We start from the raw sequence: 22,820 nt of genomic DNA on the forward strand, positions 1-22,820 counted from the left end.
CAATAATTCAAAGTTCACTTAATAATATACTCTTAAATATATTTCAATGCGTGAGGTTCTTAATGAACTAAGATCGGAAAGTAATGTTGATCAATCTTAGGTTTAATTTCAAAATTAGACGAAAAAGGTCGAGATCTTCCGCTGGATAGTTGACCTTTTAACGTGCATATTAGTCATAATATATTAAGCGGATGTATTTTACTAAAAATACTTTAATTCGGTACCAAAAAAGGGAACTATCGGCGCATATCTTCCCATATACAGTTGAATTTCCCTAACTCAAATCACCATAATCCACAAAAAAAACTTCGAGTTTGAGAGACTTCCGATTTACGGAAGGTAATTATGGTAAGAAATTTGACTTCAATTTGTAATTAAAGATCTCATGTTATGGAGTCTTCCTTACTTATCTTAAAATGAGTTACAGTTGAGTTCAGACCTTCCTTTCTTACTTCTAAATACATATGTACCTCCATTAATAGTAGCCAATTTAAACATGTAATGAGTGCAATTTATTTATCTAAGCCACTTTCTCCCTTAAAGTTTCCTAGACACGCTTCTACTAATATATGTCCATGAACATACATATATGTATGTAAGTATACAAAGGTAATAAACAGGTAGGGACTTTTAAAAAAACATTTATTGCTACACTTTCATTTTGCAACTAAGCATAAAGCAAAGTTATGTTTTGCTTTTACAGTTACAAGCTTATATGTTTTATGAGTACATATGTATATATCTACATACATATGTAAACAAACATAAATGCACATTACACATACTTAACTATAGAGTGAAGTCAGAAGGATACATAAAACAGGAAAATGAACTTTTTTGTGTTAAAATAATAAAAACTCATTTTAAACTCATACAGAGTAGATGTTGCTATGCATCAAATGTACATATGTACATGTATGTATGTATGCGTGTATGGGAATGTTTAATGTGCCAACGCGGAAGACTTTTTATTGCATTTAACTCTGTATGAGGAGAGAAAATGCTTATTTGTACCAGTGCTCCAAGTAAAATCAGGGTTAAATTAACTTTTTAGCTTTTTTCCAGTTCAAAGATACAGAATTCTTGCTAACTCATAGAAATTGCTCTCCAAAAGTGATCGTTTCTTGTAAGGGACTGTACTTCTCGAAGCATCGTAAAGTTTTCACGGCTCTAAAAAACAAAAACAAGAAAGTGACATGCCTTTTTTAAGATGCCTAACAAAGACGACACATACTCATTCATTGTACCTCATCCCATGTACAGACATCCCAAAGACGCCGTTTCATCTTTTTATATCAAATTTAATCACATTTGGAATGATCGGAAATGTATTATGAAAAAGTCTTATTAACGAGTGAAAGCTATAAGACAATCAGTTTAGGAATCCTTTATAGGAAAATTCTTCATGTCGAATCGTGGTATTTCTCGAGCGCTTCCAATCGTTACCTACTTCTATTGGTTGCCCCAAGTAATCCACGATTTTATTGTTTACTTGCCAAAATATCGACCAATTTTAGGTTTTCTCACAATAGACAGACATTTCTAAGAATTTCGCTTTATTAGAGGGACAATCTAAACAATTTCGGATCATACAAATCATTTATACCTCACACCAATATTTATATGTGCATTTTTGTTATTGTTTATATTTCTTGTTCAATGTTATTTTTTGAATTTCGTAAATACATTAAGTATGTACTTGAGAATTGGGTATTGCATAGTAAATATTTATATGTGCAAAATCAAATTGGCTGGTGTTTCTATCTTTTTGCTTGATAATTTGCTTAGAAAACTATTGTAGATGTATTAATTTAATGAATTATTAAAGAGTTAATCAGATTTAATTAATTTTAAGCTTAAAATGCCTCGTAGTACTAGTTTGTCAGCCAAGGGACAAGGAATAATCATAAAAATGCATATATGTAAGTGGTTCCGAAATGCGTCTAGACCAAAGCTATATCAAAAATCAAAATCTCTTCAAAACCCCACTAATTATGGTACGAAAGGATGATTCGACGGCTAGCAGTTGCGGACTTGATAAACAGCGGTCAAATATGGACCTAGTAAAAATCCGTTTCTCAAACACACCTCTATGGCACCTAAACCAATGCTAAAGAAAGGCACAATAAAGCACTTTTGAGGTTCGAAAATAAATACCAATTCCTGGCCGATGAGTGATAGAATATATGTAGTATTTATTGACAAAAACAAATTAAATTTGGTCGGCTCAGATCATTGCAAGAAATATTGGAGAGATTCCCTTCAGGAACGAGGAACCTGCTACAAGCGATGTTTTGGAAATGGTATCTTGGTTTCATGGGCTGCATTCTGCTGCAGTGGAAATATATCTACATATTTCATATCCACTCAAATGAATGCAAGTATTTATGTAGATCTTTTGGACAGGGAGTTGATAAAATATTTATGGCCTGTAACTGGACACATCAGCAGGATAACGCTTCAATCCACACGAAGAACATCTTTAGCGACCGGAAAATTCCCTTATTGTGCAGCATTGAGTTCGAATCTAAATCCTATTGAGGATCTCTGGGGGATCCTCTCTGCTACTGTTTTTCAAAACGGAAAGCAGTTTGAGACATTACGTCACCTTAAATTAGCCATAAAGCAAGAATTGGCCAATGTTTACATAACTATTATATAGTCATTAGTTAAATCTATGATTAAACGGATTAATTTAATTTTGAAATATAAGGACAATGCTACTGACTATTAAAATAAACATTTCTTTCAGTTAAACTCAAATGTATAGGATTTACTGGTAAAAATAGTAAAATGCACATATAAATATTTACAATAAGCCTAATAATGTATAGTTTTAACTTAAGTATCGAACTCACCGACCTCCCTAAGATGACGTTTGCCATACCAAAGCTTAATTGTAGTTGTAGTTTAGTACATGGGTATAAAAACCGTGGAACTACCACAAAAACTTCAAACACTTGAGTAACAAAATGACGAATACTTTTACACATAAGTGTATGCGGTAGACGCAAATATGTATGTAAGTAATGAATGTAAACACATATTTCACACAAAACCATTCGCATCTTATTGGTGACGTTGACAAGCGTATGACTTACATGGCAAAGTGCACTCAAGTGTTGCAACAATGTGCAATGCACACCCACAAGAGTCTACACATATAATACATATTCAAAAGAAAACGAGACGTTCGCAACCCTGCATTAAATTTGGCTCTTTGTGGAACAACTGTATCATTTGCTGGTGCTCAAAGGCTAAAGTGAAGGCGTTGGATGCAACAGAGATTAGTAAGGGGTTAGTAAAGAACATATATTCTTAAATCTTAGAGGAGAAGATTTGATAAAAGTTATATAGCGTCCTTTTTAACATAAAAAGTGTTAAAAAAGTAATTGTAGACCCTGGACCTCTAGCTTTGGCATTATTCAAGTCTTCACCAACATAACTTGCGTACTTCTGCAACTGACCCTCTTTACATGCTTTTCAAACCAGTCTGTCTACAGTTAAGATCTAAACATGTCAGATTCACTTTATAAGAGTACAAATCATTTTTAAAAGAAGCGGTATGTCAGCACGTGCTATATAATTTTGCAACAAACAAAATGCATAAAGAACTTTGAAAGACTAACAACAAACACAAGGATACAAAAGAAGAACAGGCGAGATGACGGACAAAATGAAACAAATTCAAACAAACATAAATAACTGGAAAGCAGCAAGCGGTTGACCACATCAAAATATGGGTCAAATGACTTCCTTGTCACTTAGTGTCAACAATATTGCAAAATACAATATTTGGACAGCGTTTGGTGTAGTAATCAAAAGATGTACATACATATATATATATAGAGAGAATACTCATAAGTATACTTTTTACTAATTAGAATTTATAGCAATATACAAATACACAAAGGAGTACCGAAATTTATCGAAATAACAGTTACGTTCCACATGCTTTTTGCACTCAGTCCATCATGTGGATCTGAATTAAAAAGAGAGAGAAGTTAGTTCCTCAAGAGAGATATAGAGGAATCTGTTGAGACACTTTGTATCCATTCGGTTGCGAAAGTGGAACGTATCCTCCGCCGTGCCCAGTTTTATTTTGGCTCTTCTTCTTCTTCTTGACTGGCGTAGACACCGCTTACGCAGTTATAGCAGAGTCCAAAACATAGCGCCACGTATCCCTCCTTCTGGCAGTTTGGCGCCAATTGGTTATACCAAGCGAAGCCAGGTCCCTCTCCACCTGGTCCTTCCATCGGAGTGGAGGTCTCCCTCTTCCTCGACTTCCACCAGCGGGTACTGCATCGAACACTTTCAGAGCTGGAGCACTTTCGTCCATTCGAACAACATGACCTAGCCAGCGTAGCCGCTGTCTTTTTATTCGCTGAACTATGTCAATGTCGTCGTAGAACTCGTACAGCTCATCGTTCCATCGTCTGCGGTATTCGCCATTACCAATGTTTAAGGGACCATAAATCTTCCGCAAAACCTTTCTCTCGAAAACTCCTAGTGCTGTCTCATCGGATGTTGACATCGTCCACGCTTTTGCACCGTAAAGTAGGACGGGAATGATGAGAGACTTGTAGAGTTTGGTTTTTGTTCGTCGAGGGAAGACTTTACTTTTCAATTACCTACTTAGTCCATAGTAGCACCTGTTGGCAAAAGTGATTCCATAGTAGCACCAGGCTGACATTGTTATTGCTGTTAATGCTGGTGCCCAGGTAGACGAAATTATCTACAACTTCAAAGTTATGACTGTCAACAGTGACGGAAACAGTCTGGAAAAAGCAGAACTAACGGCGCGGGTGTTGCTTCCAATGATATCAATATCGTCGGCGTACGCCAGCAGTTGTAAACTCTTATAGAAGATTGTACCTTCTCTATTTAGCTCTGCAGTTCGTATTATTTTCTCCAGCATCAGGTTAAAGAAATCACACAATAGTGAGTCACCTTGTCTGAAACCTCATTTGGTATCGAACGACTCGGAGAGGTCCTTCGCAATCATGACGGAGCTTTTGGTGTTGCTCAACGTCAGCTTAATTAGTTTTGCAGGGATACCAAATTCAGACATCGCGGCATAAAGGCAGCTCCTTTTCGTGCTATCGAAGGAAGCTTTAAAATTGATAAAAAGATCGTGAGTATCGATTCTTCTCTCTCTGGTCTTTTCCAAGATTTGGCGCGTTGTGAATATCTGGTCGGTTGTTGATTTTCCAGGCCTAAAGCCACACTGATAAGGTCCAATCAGTTTGTTGACGGTGGGCGTTAGTCTTTCACACAATATGCTCGACAGAACCTTATACGCGATGTTGAGGAGGCTTATGCCACGGTAATTGGCGCAAATTGTGGGGTCTCCCTTTTTGTGTATTGGGCAGAGTCCACTGAGATTCCAATCGTCAGGCATGCTTTCTTCCGACCATATTCTGCAAAGAAGCTGATGCATGCACCTTATCAGCTCTTCGCCGCCGTATTTGAATAGCTCGGCCGGTAATCCATAGGCCCCGGCCGTCTTATTGTTCTTCAAGCGGGTAATTGCTATTCGAATTTCTTCACGGTTGGGCAATGGAAGATCTGCTCCATCGTCGCCGATTGGGGAATCGGGTTCGCCATCTCCTCGTGTTGTACTTTCACTGCCATTCAGCAGGCTAGAGAAGTGTTCCCTCCTCAAACTCAGTATACTCTGGTCATCAATAACTAGATCACCTCTGGGGGTCCTACAGGAGTGCGCTCCGGTCTTGAAACCTTCAGTTAGTCGCCGGATCTTTTCGTAAAATTTTCGAGCATTGCCCCTGTCGGCCAGTTTGTCAAACTCTTCATACTCACGCATTTCGGCCTCTTTCTTTTTTTGTCTGCAAATGCGTCTCGCTTCCCTCTTCAGCTCTCGGTATCTTTCCCATCCCGCTCGTGTTGCGGTCGATCGCAACATTGCGAGGTAGGCAGTCTGTTTTCTCTCCACTGCGAGACGACAATCCTTATCATACCAGCTGTTTTTTTGACTTTTCCGAAAACCAATGGTTTCGGTTGCAGCTGTACGTAAGGAGTTTGATATGCCGTCCCACAGCTCCCTTATACCGAGATGCTGATGAGTGCTCTTATTTTGGTTCATGTGGAACATAACTAGCAGCACTGTTGAAGATAGACATTTACGATCCAAAAATAGAACATATCCGCTATAGAGCCCTATATTATTCCATTTTTTTGAGTGAGGCGTCTTAAATAACATGTATCCACGGGTTCATGTGGAACATAAATATTAACGATTCAAAGTGGAACATGCCCATCTAGGCATCTACGTGCTCGTGTGGAATATAAATAATTACGATCCAAATAGTGGAACATACCCGAACAAAAAAAACAAAAACATAAAAATTTACGATCCAAAAGTGGAACATGCCCATCTAGCCATCCACGTGCGGAATATAAATAATTACGATCCAAATGATGGAACGTATCTGACTTGAATTGCTCATTGCAATATAGACATACACGGTTCATGTGGATCATAAACTAGTTAACACTGTTGCGGAAAGAGAGGGCTCATGTGGAACATAAGTAGTTGCGAACCTAAAATGGAACCTATCCCCCCTGTAATGCTCAGTTTCATCTAGGCATCCACGGCTCAAGTGGAACATAACTAGTTACGATTCAAAAGTGGAACCTATCCGAGCTTGGTTGGTGTTATAAAGGTATTCTCGACTCATTTGTAACATAAACCAAATAACACTGTTAAGTAAACGGAGGGATTATGGAATGCTCTGTAATGCTCATTTTTCTCAAATGCGTCTAGACTTTAGACATCTATTTGGAACAGAGCTTCTGTCTTTCAATCCGCCAATCCTTCGAAGCTACAAAATCGAAGTAAAATCAGGTTCAATTTTATTCGAAGATGTCCCGACTTTTCACATTCTATCGTTCATTGGTACTTTAACGGGTCTGTAGAAAGCCCAACTATCAGGGTATTGCTAACTGTACTGTAACTGTATATATTTTCTGGAAATTTTCCTAAAGCAGTTACGTTGAAGAAACTAAAAGCCGTTAGCAATAATCAGTCTAGTACACTACTAAATATAATACATTCCAATTTGATTTGCTGCCTCAACAATACACCGTTGGGTATTAGAAAAAGCGAGGCCCCTATGGCGCACGATATCTTGAAATCTGCCTACAATTTATAGCGCTTACATAAACCAACATTTAATGGCAGAAATATGTACATATATACATACATATATATATCCCACATTGCAATTCAGTTGTAGTTGGTGTTATCACTTTATTACTGCCCCGTCCATCTTTTTGGAAAACCGACTAGCTGCTAGTTCTTTTATTTCGATATTTTCCATTTCATCACGCTCCCGGTCTGAATTGGCCATTTAAGAAGAATGAGAAAATGATTACGATGATGGCGATTTGACAGAAATGTGTTTGGACGCCGCTTAGTTATGCTTCGCTTGCGGCATTTGCTGCAGTGTGCTTTTGTGTTGCTCACTCTCGTGTAGGCCGTTTTACAGCGCGCCATTATCTTCGCAAACATATAGACATACATAGAGATCTGCATACAGTGGTTTCTCCTTCACATTCTTTCTTCACTCTTCTTCTTCTCCTTTGCATGCAATGAGCTGCGCTGTAGTTCTGGTGTGCTGGATAATGGTATCATGTTCTTTTATCTTCAATAAGGGAGTAGTTAAAGCCTTAGGCTAGTTAACGGTCGGTGGATGGCAGTCAAGCTGTATGTATGTGTGTAGCTATGGCATTGTTATACCGCTGGCGAAATCATACAAAATCGCTGACATGATAATTTTTCTTCATCATTTACTTTCGACTCAAACAAGCCGTTAGACTTGTACATGCATACATACATTTATATATATATAATATACTTATGTATATATATGGTACAAGGATACGTAGGGTGGAAGGAAAATTGCTTTATGTTGTAGAAAAATGCGCTCCATAATAGTTGACGCTTAATTGCATTGTTTACCACAATGTTCAAGTTACATATATGTATGTCAGTCTACAGTGGTTCTGCATTAATTATTATCATTTTTTACCTCCATTAAATAAACAAGAAATTCAAACATATAATTTCGTACATTCTGAGCTAAAACATATAATGAATTCCCTTGTCGAAGATATGCGCTTTCGACAGCTAATAGCTAGCTTCTTCTAAAACAATATGGTGGGGTTCTCAAGTATAATAGAATTTTCCATAGTGACAGCTGTCAAATTAGTTGTCAAAATTAACACATGTATTTGACAGTTCGTTTCAGTATACCTTGGCAAATCATTATATAAACACTTGCATTGAAACAACATTAAGAATTCCTGGATTTATATTTCCAAAACTCGGTCTCTGTGTATCAAGCTTATTTTGAGGTCATTTTCATCGATTAGACAAATTTTCAGCTAAATGAGTATGTAAATGAGACATGTTATCACATTTGGAAAACGCACAATTTCGAATAGACTCTCCCGGATCCCTTGGGACCAAATTAGGTCATGATATATGTAAGAGGTGTGTTCAAAAAATAACGGGAATTTTGAAATTTTCGTTTTTTGAAAGTAATGTTTATTCACTAACTCGATATTATGTGCTTATACCAGCGCTTCTTCCAATCGTCGAAACACTTCTTAAAATCGATTTTCTGGATAGCCTTGGCGCTTTCAGTGATTTCTTATATGTATAAACGACGGTCCTTTAAGGTTCTCCTAATTTTTGAAAATAGGAAAAGACGCACGGAGCCATATCTGGCAAATATAGAGGCAGGGGCATAGTTACAGTATTCTATTTTTGCCAAATATTCACGAACAAGCAACGAAGTGTGTGTTTTTAACAAACGAAAATTGCCAGAAATCGAGAAATCATTCTTTAAAACATGTCTCAACTTAGCGGCTGAAAAATATATCGCACTTCAGGTGCATAAAATCAACATTATAAAAATTGGGCACTCCATTCCCGTGAAATTTCAACAATTAAAATTCCCGTTATTTTTTGAATTCACAATGTATATGTTACAAAGGGGCCAACCCATTACTACGTATGTCTAACCACCTAACTTCGTTCTTGATATTATAGCAGGTTAAAATCCTGGACAGCAGCAAATTATTGTTGTCCAAACTCTGACCTAACAAAAATATGCCATATATATCTATCCCCGCATGGTGATAACTAACTGGAACTGGAACTCTGGTATACTTATGTACTTTATATTATCTTACACGTTATTTTGTCAGATGAATTGAAATTGAAGTTTAAGAAAGAAAAAAACAGGCGTAAACGGGTGAGCTGTGAGTTCCCTAAGAGACTGCAGTCAAAAGATATTTCACATACAGCCAAGCCCGGAGGTAGGCATCTTATAGCCTGATATTGCTTTTCATCGCCAGGAGTTGAAAAACTGGTTACAATTGACTGAAAAAGCTCTATTATGATATATTAAAGGAAAACATATTCGAAAAGAGCTGAGGAAATGGGTTTGAGTGATTATATCTTCCAAGAGCATAATGATCTCAAACCCAAGAGCGGGATATCACAGATCTTAATTACCACCCTATTCCTTGCTGGTATGGACGAAATGACCTTTTGGAGAAATCCGACCTCCTAGTGATCACACCTATTCAAAAGGACAGAATGCAGTTTTTTGGTTCCTCGGCTTCTGTGCAACTAAATATTTCTTCTTAATCGACCATAATCTTTCGATCGAGATTAAATCGGGGCTTTTCCCAGGCCATCTCAACTAATTTAAACCCATTTCAGGCATAAAACCGCGAACCTCCAAAAAATAACAAAGAAGTAGGTCCAAATTTGTTCTGAATGCGATTAATAACAGGTAGTAGAATTTAAAAAAATTACTTACACTGTTGGACCTGTGACATGGCGCCGAAACCTTCTGAAAGATTTCGTCGTTTTGGTACTGATACAGATATTCGATGCAGGGTACCTAATTGTGTTTTGCCCAGCACTGTCAGTATAGTTAGGGTTTTTAGATGTCTAACAAAAATCTGGTTATATTCTTTATTTCTTTAATATCGTAATATGAAGCTTCTGACTCTAAGGACATCGAGTCTCTAATAAGTTTTTCCAAAACTTACGCTAAAATCGATACGACTAACTTAAGTCGACCAAAGCTACGGCATACTAACGTTACAGGAATAATTTTGATGAAAGTTGTGATACAATAATGATCAAAATATATATATTTTTTTTTTGTTTTTACCGTGAGAACAACGGTCACTCTATCAACAATACTTCTCCAAAGTCATGTGCTCCTGAGAAGAAAAGGGTTTTATTAGAAAACCACCGCTCAGAGACAGCTTAAGGTTGAATGAGTTGAACTACACAACATAAGACGGATAAATTGTACCAGGAGAAGATGACGATCGGTCGAAAATACGTTATTAGCTCAGTGACAGATAATATGAAACCTCAGAAGGTTTTTAGTGAAATAATTGTATGGTCCTTCTTTTTCTTGCTTTAGCCCTAGTTAATGTACAATAAGAATTTGTTAACTTTTTTTCTCAATAATTTTAATCATTCTGTAACTTCCTCTCAACTCTTTCCAACAGCTCGTCGGCAAATGCAACACAACAATGAAATGCCTGTTGACAACATGGCCGCGAGTAGAGTGGACATCAGCAAATTATTGTTGTCAACAAACGAAATCGAAAGTGAATTTCGCAACAACTGCAAAACGGGCAACGAAAATCAAAAAGAACACAAAAGTCCAATGTTTAGGGCAATACAGACCTACGCTAGCGGACAGTATCAGCAAACGGCACAACCAATGTATTACAAGGAGTCGAACTCACTGTCACATGACACCGCGTCAGTTGCTCATCTCACTCTCACTGGTGTTGCTGTTGGTGTTGCAAGCTGAAGTTGTTGTTGGAACGTTGGTGGCTGCGGAGGCGGGCACAACATCTACGGCAGCCACATCTGTCAATTTTAAAAGTATTATACGCATCGGCGATGGCAATATTGTTACCAGAGTGAGTATCCAACATTTTGATTATATGAATTTAATAGCTGTAATTTGCACTTGGCGTGTGCACCCGCTCTTACTTTTGAGGTTAAGTTAGCTAGACTAGCACAAACAAACAAACAAATGAGTGTGTGGATATAATAATATGCTTATCCGATTTAATGACGGTATGCAAGTGTATTTACGAGTCATCTTCGGGTAGCATTAGGGTCGGTCAGAAATATTATATAATTTACCGTTACAGGAACTAAAGTAAAAAGTTTTAGTGGGGAGACTTTGACATAACAAACTGCTTCTGGACCTGAATCAAGTTTGGTACATAATAATCAGACGACAAGATAGGCTGACTCTAACGAGAGAATTTGTAAGAATATTTAAAATATTGTTGATGTGGCACCATAGCATATTTCCGAACTTCGTAGAATTCTGGAGCCGCCTACTTATGAGTCAAAAACCATACCTCAGTAAATACTCGGCCAACTTCCTAGGCATCCCAGCTCTATAATTTTAAAATGGGTGAAATCGGTTCAAAGCCACATCTTTTTTCTATATATAACAACAGTTTGAAGTCCATATGATTCCGACAGTCAATAATCCCAAAATTTTGGGTGTCACATTGGATAGCCTGTACTCCTTCACTCCCCACACGACCGCGCGATTGTAACCAAGGTACAGAGCCGTATAAAAATTGTGAAGTCGCTAGCCGGCAGCACCTGGGGTAAAGACAAAGAAACCTTGTTGGCAACTTACCTGACAATCGGCCGGCCGGTCCTTAACTACGCAGCCCCATTATGGTCGCCTGGATGCAGTAGGAAGCAGATGGATGAAGCTACAGACTTTCCAAAATACCGCCCTCCGAACAGCCACAGGTTGCCTCTTGATGTCTCCGGTCGAGCCACTTCACAATGAGGCCCGCATGCTACCTGTTAAGGAGCATAGCATAATGCTTGCCAAGCAGTTTCTGTTGGGATGCTTTCGTAGAAATCGCCCCTGCAGTTACCTGCTGGAAGCCGACCCGCCTCCTATAGCCCCCAAGAGTACCTTCCTGAAATACGTCGACGACATAAAAGACAGACTAAAGACTATACCGACAGGACTTCGGACGCGATATAGTCAAGCACTGAACATCATTCACGGAGGAACTATTAACACCTTCATTGACTTCCTACCCGTGAATGACGTACTTGGAGAAACAACATCTACCGTTACATACACAGAGCTCGAGTTGCCTCGCGAAACTAGAGTGACACCTGCGCAACTTCGTTCTTGATATTGTAGCAGACTAAACTCTTACCTAGCCAGACATACTCAACATATGTCCTGCATGCAAAGAGTCCTCGCATGACACTAACCACCTTTTTGCTTGCCCCCTTAACCCTACTCATCTAACACCCCTTTCCCCTGTGGTTCGACCCTATCGAAACAGCTCGTTTCCTGGGCCTCCCGTTAGATGACTTCGATGACAATTAGACTAGGCTTGTCGTTTCAGCAGGCCTGGGTAACCGCTACAACAACAACATCGGAACAAAAGTTTGCATGAATACTATATTTCTAGTGTGATATTGTCCACCTAAAAATCGCCGAAATCAGACTATAACTTTTTAAGACCTCGGATGTTGAACATGAGGACTTCATCTACGGATTTTCAAATTTTCGGTGAAAACTTAAATGAACGTAAAATATTGTATATAATGTAGCTTGGTGGGAAAATAGTTAAAATCTTGTAGACTTTATGCCGAATCTATGGGCCAAATTGTGTCTTACCTTAATAAAATTAAATAAATTAATTACGAGAATAAAAAAATGTTCGGCTACACCCGAACTTAACCTTTCCTTTCTTGATTTTGTAAAACATTTCATTCAGAATTCATCTTAATCGTGGTCGATTCATCAACAGAGCGAGTCTGAACCATGGTCGGTTTAATCAGTTCAACTGGCTCATACGTTTTTGGATATATTTAGGACTGTTCTTAGTGACTTTAAAATAACTTTTGACTTTGGTAAGCAGGGATCGCATTTTATTATGGTCCCTTGGTAGCAGTTAATGAATTTTGAAGATTTTAGTTTCTGATACTGAGATTCTACTGGTATTTTCTTAAAATGTTCAGTTAGCTGTCCTATTTTATGCGATGGACCTATATTGTATTCTTCAAATCCTGTAATTTAAGTCATTATTAATCCTGCCAATGAAAATTAAAGTAATTTTTGCGAGATCCTAAAGATACTTTGACCAAAGTTTGCCTAATAATAGTCTATAAGTAATAGGCGATATGACGAACACATCCTAACTTCATAACCAATAAGAACATAAAATGATTCAACCAATTTGAAAACTTTAACGGATAACACAGACTTCTTCGTGAAAATAGAAACAAATCTTATCACAAATCTTATATCAGAGATCTTGAGAGGTGATGAATTAATCAGTTTTTTAGGTAATGGTGAGAGTCTTTGATGTTGTGTTCAACCTGAAGTTAGTCTTCATAATTTGGTCGGTAAATCTTTATGTTTGACAAATCACTCTTTCAGTCTTGATATATCACAATATAGATAGATTATTGTGCCTTTTCTTTTGACTGTTTAGCTCTATTTGTAAACTTCCGAACTTTCCCACTACCCCGATCAAATATTTATATGAAGAAAAGGACCTTCATATACTTCATAAGAGTTTTAGATTTAAGAATTTAAGAACACCCACCACAATCAAACCAAAAGCACAACTCTAATTCCTAAATCGAACTGTTCTGTATCCTGTACAAATGACAAAAATATACACACATTAAAGCGAATATCTATAAATAAACGCAACATATCATCATTTACATATTTATCAATGTGGCAACACATGTTAACACTTACTCGTGAGCTCACAAATACGCTTTGAGAAAAAAAAAACCGAACGAATATTCACGTTAGCAGGACGATTTTTGCACACATCACACGCTTAGACGAGCACCAAAAATAAATGAAAAGAGTTCTAGTGCAGCTAGCCTTTTATAAACTAAGTGGAAAACAGTTGCGGCATTAAAGCGCAATATTTTTGCAATAAAATAAAATATTCACCACAGTTTGCTGTGTGTTTCGGAACTAAAACCACAGTCAACTATAGCATTGGGAGGGACCCTACGCATGCAAATCACTTGCGATACCCGAAAGTAGTCTTTTCCTACATAAAATGACATTCACGCCCACTTAAACTAAAGTTCGGTTTGGTTGCTCAAGTTGGGAAAGGGGAGCTTTTGGCGGATTTTTAGGAATCAAGGCGACCATGAAGGCCAAACGGAGTGATTTCATATATTGCGACAGTAAATAAAGGAAATAATGAGAACAGGCAACTGTCAAAATTTTATAACTGTAAATAATCCCGTTATTTCATTTAGCTGTCAAAAGCTTTTGAGAAAAGGGGCTGGAGCAAAAAAATACAAGAAAATTATTTAAAATTTTTATTTTGTATATTCACAGGACTCCATTGAACAGTCTCTTGTAACGGTACATGATATCGCCACTGAAAATTTGGGCACCCTATGCATATCTACGCTATACCGCCCTTTGCAAGTGCCAATAAATTCGGAGCGTTATGAAAGCGCACGACAAAAGGCCGATCTAGTGGCCTCAATACTGCAGGAGGTGGGGATCGTGCGACATGGTGGTGAGTATAAAAATAATATTCACCTCAAACTACATTCCGCTAGCCCTTGTACCAGAACCTCAATTTCCAAAGTTTAGAACAAACCCAAGCCTATCATGTAATCCCTACTGATCTACTTATGATGGCTTTCTATATCGAAAAATCTTATTTAAAATTGTCATACTTTCTTTAGGACTCAGTGACGCATTGGCTAAGGGCTTACTGAGCGACGACTCTACCACTGGCGCTAGAATTTTAGCACTCAACCTTACCAATGGCGCCGTGCAGTCGTATGTTTGGTGGGTTAAAAGTTATCATGAGAAGACTGGCGAGATGCAGCGCTATGAGGAGGAGGGCTTGCAGATCGGGAAAAAGCCGATACAGAGTTATCCATGGTAAGTTACCATTTTTAATAAAAAATGCTTGACATACTATTTTTTGGTTGAAATAATTCCAGGTTCGACGATGAGAACACATCGCCCACTTTGCGTTCACCCAAATTTGCACCAAGCCCACCGAATATGTATTATAAGGGATGGTGGACTTTTCCCTATTTCTCCTGCACATTAAGCAAATGGATACTGTCTTATAGTATCGCAATACCACCGAGTGGAAGACACGGTTTACGCGGCTTCATCAGTATCGATATCGATGTAACCGGTCTGCGGGTGAATCAGTGTGAAGCGCCCATTTATCGTTTAAGTTATCAGCAAATGCAAAATCGACGACTGCACCTCACCGATACACCAGCTCCCGAATCCATAGCGGATATACAGGCGTTTCATGGTTCGCATAAATGTCATCGCGATACTATGAAGGTTAGTTAAAGTGAAGACTTCTACCAGCGTACCAAAAGAACACGCTCACTCGCTTAAGATTTAGTTAGTAATATTGTATATCAATTCATTTCCAGTGCGATTATCGCATTCCCAGCACGGAGGCGCCGACAATAACCACTAGCAAAATTCTCACCACACCAAATAGCTGGTCACGTGGCGCTTACCAGTGTCTTTGTCGGCGTGGTTTCTACTCGATGCGCCACCCGGACGGTTTCAATGGCACCATCATGGAGATCGCTTGGAAGGAGCATCAAGAGAATGTGAGCAATTATTATGCAGACGTCTTTACTTGTCTGCAATGCGAGCCCGGCTGTGATTTCTGTACGGGGCCCGAGCCATGTTTGGCCAACTATAATTGGCCTTTTAGGTAAGATGCCAAACAGAGAAATTTTGTTAAGCTCTGAAGGGAGCTTGCTTCATATTCTTCCTAAAATTCTTTTTAATTATTTTTTTTTTTTATTGCAGAATATCGCTTTTAGTTATATCAATAGGCTGCGCCATTGGTACTTTTGTGCTGGCCGGATATCTCTTTCATCATCGCAAAGTAAAAGTTTTCAAGGTGGCCAGCCCCATATTTTTATTAATCACACTAATTGGATGCGCAATAATGTATTTGGAGGTAAGTGATTCGTGAGGTTCTTTGGAATTAGCTTAAGTTGTACGGGCATCACAGACCTAAAGGAAGGAAGAAGGCATAAAGACCTAAGGGAATTCACCTAGATATTAAGAAAGTTATGAAGTCCACTCTTCTTACCAACTAATCTGTGTATGATTAGAGCACAGACAAGATCTTTGGTTGGGTCACCTCCTCATTCTGATCTATCACCAGGATTCCGCAAATAATATTTGATCTCTTCTGGCAACTAAGACTTCGAGAGCTCAGGAACCATTTAAAACACAACGAAGAACTCTCGGGATTATGCTAAATTATCTTCTTAGCCAAATAGTAGTAATACTTATGAAAAGTAATGATCTCAAAAGTCGATAAGCACCGACTTCGAGAGCTCATCTGTTCGTAGGTACCGGTTATAAAACAACGAAGAACTCTCGGGATTATGATAAATAATCTTAATAGCCAAGAAGCTTTCATAAATCATGGTTTCAAAAATCGGTAAACACTAAGCGTTTCAATTCCTAAGTCACGAACAATTCAGCAAGTGAAAACTTGGATATTCCTAAAAAATCAGCAAGCTCAGCAGTTGATACCAAAAAATTACCGTATTATGTAATGAGATAAGGTTTAGGAAGTAATCGGTCCCATTCCGACCGTTTGAACTTATAAAAGAGCTTAAAAGAAAGCTCGTACAACAAATACGTTAGAATTCCTTTCTAAACAGCTTCCTTTTCTTATTGAGAAATGTCAAAAAAGATATAAGTTCTATGAAAGGGTATCCGAACCCCAGACGTCGGACTTTCTAAAGTCTTGAGTGGATCTAGATTGCAAAATTCTTACAAAATATGAACTTTATGAAATTTTGAGTGCAATAAGAGCTGTTCGGAGTTTCTAACAACCCAAATATTTTTCAGATGGTGGCTATTTTCCCTTACTTGGACATGACATGGTGCATCGTGACCAAGTGGACACGTCACATGGGATTTTGTATCACATACACATCTCTGCTAATGAAAACGTGGAGGTAGGTGCAATAAAAAAATTGTGAATATGGTTCTCTCATAAGCTAACTGAGAGCTCATGGTGTTTCGATAAATTAATACTATTATATTTCTTCGACTGAATCTCCTTTTTATACATTCTTCTCTTCGCAGAGTCTCACTCACGTATCGCGTTAAATCGGCACACAAAGTCAAACTCACCGATCAACAACTTTTGCAATGGATGGTGCCGATACTACTAGTGATGCTTATCTATTTGGGCACATGGACTATATCAGCCACACCATATGCCGAAGTGGTGGGTCCACAGTACATGTTACTTCACATGTAAGCAATATTAATTCAATACTTCTGTTCTTCTCCAATAGATTTACGACCAGGGCGGTTTGAAGTTCAAACAGTGCTCTTACAATTGGTGGGATCACAGTTTGGCCATTGGCGAGGTGCTCTTTCTCGCTTGGGGCATACGTGTCTGCTACAATGTGCGCAATGCCGAATCTTTGTACAATGAGGCGCGTCTCATTTCATATGCCATTTACAATATTGCCATTGTTAATATAACCATGGTGGCATTTCAGTGAGTCTTGCTATCTTATCTTATCTTATCTATTTCAACCAGTACTAACAAAACATTTTTTCAGTCTCTTCATATTCCCCAGAGCTGGTCCGGATATCAAATATCTGCTCGGATTTATACGTACACAATTTTCTACAACAACAACAATTGCGCTTGTATTTGGTCCGAAGATATCACGTGTTCTCAAAGGACAAGGTGACAAATGGGATCAGAAGGCTAAAGTACGCAGTATAACTGCATCGTTTTCATTGAATGGCGTTGGCCTGGTGCCGGAAGAGTCGCCGGACTTGTATCAGGAGAATGAAGAACTGAAGGTTAGCACGATTTAAATATAAATACCATTCTTTGAAAACTGTGAATTTCAAGGGTTTATGACAAATTAATATTATTTTAACCAAATTCCAGGAGCAAATCCAGAAATTGGCACATCAAATTGAGTTCATGAAGACTGTGCATATGCAAATGAATAATCGGCATTTAAAACCAAAACCCGGTGGCTATTTCACCATAACATCGACTTCATTGCAGGCGCCATTTAGCAAAAATACAATGTCATCCGCCCAAACACAGACCTCCAAAGGTACTGAGGACTCTCTCGGTGGTAACAAGAATTTGGGGTAAGAATTTGAAGAAAACTTCATTGAATTTTGAATATTGTATTATCTCTAATTCTTTGCAGCTTCCCCACCCATTTAACACCGTCAAAAGTCCGCATGAATAAGGAGAAAGTTTGACGAGATCAGCGAAGTGTAAAAGATTGCTCAACTGAATTTAATTTCCCACACTCAATAGCTAGTCATAGCGGTGAACATACACCGAATTCAACACCTTCCATAACACACCCACCGCCAACGCTCGGTCAGGCCGAGCACGATCTACTCAAACAGTTTGCTTTGCTTTTTGGTCCGGACGCCGATGTCAATACATATTATATCTTAGATTCCGATGTAGACGGTGATCAAGAAGACAATGGCGATAACAGTTCGACAGCCAATGTACAAATCGAGCAGACAATTGCCGAAATTAATCAGCGCGTTTCACCTTTGGACAGCACACAAACAATGTCGTCGAAGAGTGTGACCAGCTCAATGACAATTTCACCGGAATCACCATCGTTTAACGAGGCGCATTTACCGCATATACCATCTTCAACGACATCCACCTCATCGATGTACGCCATACGCACACCGTCACCCATCAGATTTCACCTACTGGAATCACCAAGCTCCGAACTCGATGCTATCACCATCACCGAGTTGGTGGAAGTGCATTGCGCGCCGTTGAAAGCACACGACGGCAGCGCGAATATGTCAGATTTAATGGTTGGAGAACAAAGTGTGGTTGGCGTCAATATCGCGGATGATTTTCCGAGTCAAAATAATAATACATCCTGTTCTATGTCATCCACCCTAACCGATAGTAAAACTGTTGATGTACGTACACCGATAGTAGTTTAAGCTTGTGTTATAAATACAATATGTATGTGTGTTTGAATGTGGTATCCATGGTATTTAATTGGTTCCAAGTTGGTGTAGTGGCTACAACCATGCTTGAACCCAGTAAAGAATATTCTAAATGCAACAACACCATAAAAATAACCAAAGAAAACTGAAAAGGACAAAGCTTTTTGTGGTAAATGAGGCGCGAGAGTAATATCTAGCTAGTAGCCTAGCTTCGTAGTTCATCGCAAAGTAGTATTAAAGCTTCTAAGTGTAATTAGGCTATTTTTCTCAGCATTTTTTTTAGAAATTAGGGGTTCTCATAGGGGTCAACTAACGGTAGTTTCAGGACAAAGTTTTTGACAGAATTGAATCATATTAAGACGGTTTTACGGAAGAAAAGTAGTCGCTGATTAAGAAATTCTTTACCGAAGAAAATAAGTTTCTGATAAAGAAGGTCCCAAGCTACTTTACTGAAGAAAGGTAGTTTCTGATTAAGAATGTCTTTACGGAAGAAAAGTAGTTTCTGGTTTATAAGATCTCAAGTTGCTTTTCCGAAGAAAATTTGTTTCTGATTAAGAAGGTCTCAAGTTGCTTTACCGAAGAAAAGTACCGAAGTAGTTTCTGATTAAGAAAATCTCAAGTTGCTTTACCGAAAAAAAAGTACCGAAGAAGTTTCTGATTAAAAAGGTATTTGCCGAATAAAAGTAGTTTCTGATTAAGAGGGTCTCAAGTTGCTTTACCGAAGAAGGTAGTTTCTGATTAAGAAGGTCTCAAGATGCTTCACGACTATAGAATGTAGGTCAATCAATTGATGTGTCTCATATTTGTTAGTGGATTTCATAATGTTCCACACTTGGAACACTCTTTCGAATATTCAAAATTAGCAACAGTTCGGGAACCTCAGTGAGATCGATGACAAATTGAATTTATCGATGGATAACACCTGCTTTGGCGGTATTCAATGAGATAGTTATGCTTCTTTAAGAATGATTAGGAATCTAGCGAAGTCTGAATTCTAAAGCAATAGAAAAAAATAGTTGCCGCGGCATATTTGTTAGTACAGAGATGTTATCACTTGGCCTCTTTTGCCGTAAATTGCTTTGTCTATAATAAATGTTTCTGTGTAATTATTGCTATAAGGATTTCTGCAATTCATTTTTGTAACGAGCGAATATTTTTCTTTCATTTATTTTTCATATTTTCATATTTCATATTCTTTATATATTTTAATTTAATTTTTTTATATAATTTTAAATATTTTATATTTAATTTATTATTTTAAAAAATATTCATATTATGATTCATTGTTGTTGTTTTATTGATATATATTTTTTCAATTTTTTTTGTGGAAAAACCGGTCTGTTAGTGTCGAGGGAAATGTTAGGTTAGTTAGAGTCAGTGCTTGAATGCCTTTCGAAATTCAGAATATGAGCAATACAAAGCATTTTCCCCGAAATTCCGGTAAAATTCTAAGCAAAACAAGAAAAGAAGACTCTTTACAGTCAATTGAAAGCGCTCAATACCGGCAAACAATATTTCGTTAACACAAGTAACAGCATAAATGTGTGTCCAGAGAAGGTACTGACTTCAGGTAGTATCGAGAACTGCATTTATCACATTTTTTATTTTTTAAGCGGGTCTTTGAAATTATTCTTTCTGCTTATATCAAGAATTTTTACTACGTGACGGCACACCATCTGGTACCACAAAGGACCAAAATCGGTCTATGTGTGGCTCACTGCCAGCCAGATTAACCTAACCTCACCTATTTCAAGAATTTTATGTTTTTAATGAAAATATATGGATGCGCATATAAAATGTTTCGTTAAATAAATTTTTTATATTAAATATATTTGTTTAATAATTTTATTTACCCACTAAACTTTTCTATAAATTTTATTTTTAGTTTAAAGTGTAGGTAAACCAAATATAAACTCGCAATAAATATGTATGCCTAGTAAATAAAAGCAAATAATAGAAAATATATGGTTATTATTATATTATGTTTATGTTAATGTATATAAGAACGCATTTGCTTAAAATATTGATATTTACGAATGAAAAGTGCAAGCACGTTGGGCAATTTTTTTCACTTCGTTGAAAAATAAAAGTAATGAGCTAAATAAATGATAGAAATATGTAATTCCGTTAGCATGGGCAGCAGTATAGAATAAGCTAGTTTGCAAATTGTATGATATTTTTTTTTTGCTTTTAAATTTTTCTCAATATTAAACTTGTCTCAATACTGCACTTTTACTACATATTTTTCTTCCTACAAAACGCAAATATTTTAAATTTAACTTTTTGCTTAAAAAACGTTTGAGTATATATAGTAAATAAGTATAAGATATGCCTGTGTCTGCATAAAACATGACATGTGTGTTAAATTCAATTGTTTGTAAATGTAAGTATTTGATGTACAATACCAACTGATCATTAAAAACAATAAAAACTCGAAAGAAATTATGAATAAAATTGTTAACAGTTTTGAAAAAATTCAAATAAATAAAGTTAATAATATGGTAATGGTAATTGAATTCTATCAGAATTTATGAAATGAAATTTGCTGTCCTACCTTGCTGGAGTTGTACTATTATTCGACGATGACAGGTTGTATGTCAAACGGCTTACGTTTCCTGTCCCACTGTCGTGGGAGAGATATAAGAATTAGTTGTGTCTATATTATATAATTTATATACTCACCCACAGTTGCACGAATATACACATGACTCCCATGCCTTTTGATTGTTGCAATTAGTTTAGGAAGGCGACACAAAATTTAACGATATGAAATCAAGTTCAAAATATGCGAAATTTAACCTTTTATAAACATTGTCCATTAACTAAATATATAAAATATACAGAGTCTTTTATTTTATTATAAATTTCATCACACGAAATACTTTGAAATGCTAAAATTCACGCGGATCACTCTTTTCCGTACTTTGGTGAAGAAGATAGCTAAAGCTCACATCAGATGTCTTAAAGCAAATGGTTTCCTCTACAAATTGTGAAGAACGTTGCAAAAGCTCACGTCAAATGTTTAAAGCAAATGGCTTCCTCTGCTTATATACATATATGTATCTATATATATGTATATGTCTGTACTTGCAGAAAATGTTCAACCAACCAACAATTATACTTTATCCCGAAGCAAAACCTACCAAAAGTCCAAAATCTATACATATTAGCACACATATTTGTAGTCAATTTAAACAAATCTACAAGAATTTGAGAATGCCAGCGATCACAGCCACCTATATGCAGAAGCTACTTCCGTGAAACTTTGAAATGAATTAAGAACTTTCCGTCAACATGCAACCAACTTCCGCGCAAATTTCGAGCTTTTCACCAAGATTTGGTAGATATAATCACAAAATTCAAAACATTTTTCTACACCATGGTGTATAAAGCGGAAAAAGCACAATCCAGCTTTTCTGTAGCAAATGGCTTCCTTTACCAATTATGCAGGTATGTATTTGAGGTGAAATATTAAAAAACAATGTTTATAAAATTACATTAATTATTATTTACAAAGAAATATTTTGCGTTAATTACACTGAAAACAGATAGCATATACAAATATTTTATAAAAATTCCAACAAGTCTATAATAATTACGTAATACGTGCGATCTTAGCTATTTATAAGCATAACTTACTTCCGCGAAAATTTGAATTTGAAAAGGATCTACTTTTGCATGAAAACTGAAAAATTTATTTTTAAGTATTCTGTTATTTAA

At 37.2% G+C, this 22,820-nt stretch overlaps 2 protein-coding genes across 2 annotated transcripts in view; both read left to right on the forward strand.

The window, feature by feature from the left end:
• LOC105220299 (probable G-protein coupled receptor CG31760) overlaps nucleotides 1-18,457 on the forward strand; it is a 30,284-nt gene extending 11,827 nt beyond the window's left edge. The window contains exons 2-13 of the mRNA XM_054227509.1: nucleotides 10,564-10,986; nucleotides 14,442-14,628; nucleotides 14,801-15,002; nucleotides 15,065-15,425; nucleotides 15,521-15,813; nucleotides 15,912-16,065; nucleotides 16,974-17,083; nucleotides 17,214-17,358; nucleotides 17,429-17,637; nucleotides 17,702-17,951; nucleotides 18,043-18,254; nucleotides 18,317-18,457. Of these exons, the coding sequence (XP_054083484.1) occupies nucleotides 10,588-10,986; nucleotides 14,442-14,628; nucleotides 14,801-15,002; nucleotides 15,065-15,425; nucleotides 15,521-15,813; nucleotides 15,912-16,065; nucleotides 16,974-17,083; nucleotides 17,214-17,358; nucleotides 17,429-17,637; nucleotides 17,702-17,951; nucleotides 18,043-18,254; nucleotides 18,317-18,371 (2,577 nt within the window). The 5' untranslated portion in view covers nucleotides 10,564-10,587 and the 3' untranslated portion in view covers nucleotides 18,372-18,457. The remainder of the gene's footprint in view (nucleotides 1-10,563; nucleotides 10,987-14,441; nucleotides 14,629-14,800; nucleotides 15,003-15,064; nucleotides 15,426-15,520; nucleotides 15,814-15,911; nucleotides 16,066-16,973; nucleotides 17,084-17,213; nucleotides 17,359-17,428; nucleotides 17,638-17,701; nucleotides 17,952-18,042; nucleotides 18,255-18,316) is intronic.
• Nucleotides 18,458-18,698: 241 nt separating this feature from the next.
• Nucleotides 18,699-20,261, forward strand: LOC105220301 (probable G-protein coupled receptor CG31760). Its single transcript, XM_054227510.1, has one exon. It carries the CDS (start codon nucleotides 18,699-18,701, stop codon nucleotides 19,092-19,094), a length of 396 nt encoding a protein of 131 aa, XP_054083485.1. The 3' UTR covers nucleotides 19,095-20,261.
• Nucleotides 20,262-22,820: the final 2,559 nt, after the last annotated feature.

The sequence above is a fragment of the Zeugodacus cucurbitae genome, chromosome 3 (assembly GCF_028554725.1).
Source record: "Zeugodacus cucurbitae isolate PBARC_wt_2022May chromosome 3, idZeuCucr1.2, whole genome shotgun sequence".
NCBI classification, from domain to species: domain Eukaryota; kingdom Metazoa; phylum Arthropoda; class Insecta; order Diptera; family Tephritidae; genus Zeugodacus; species Zeugodacus cucurbitae.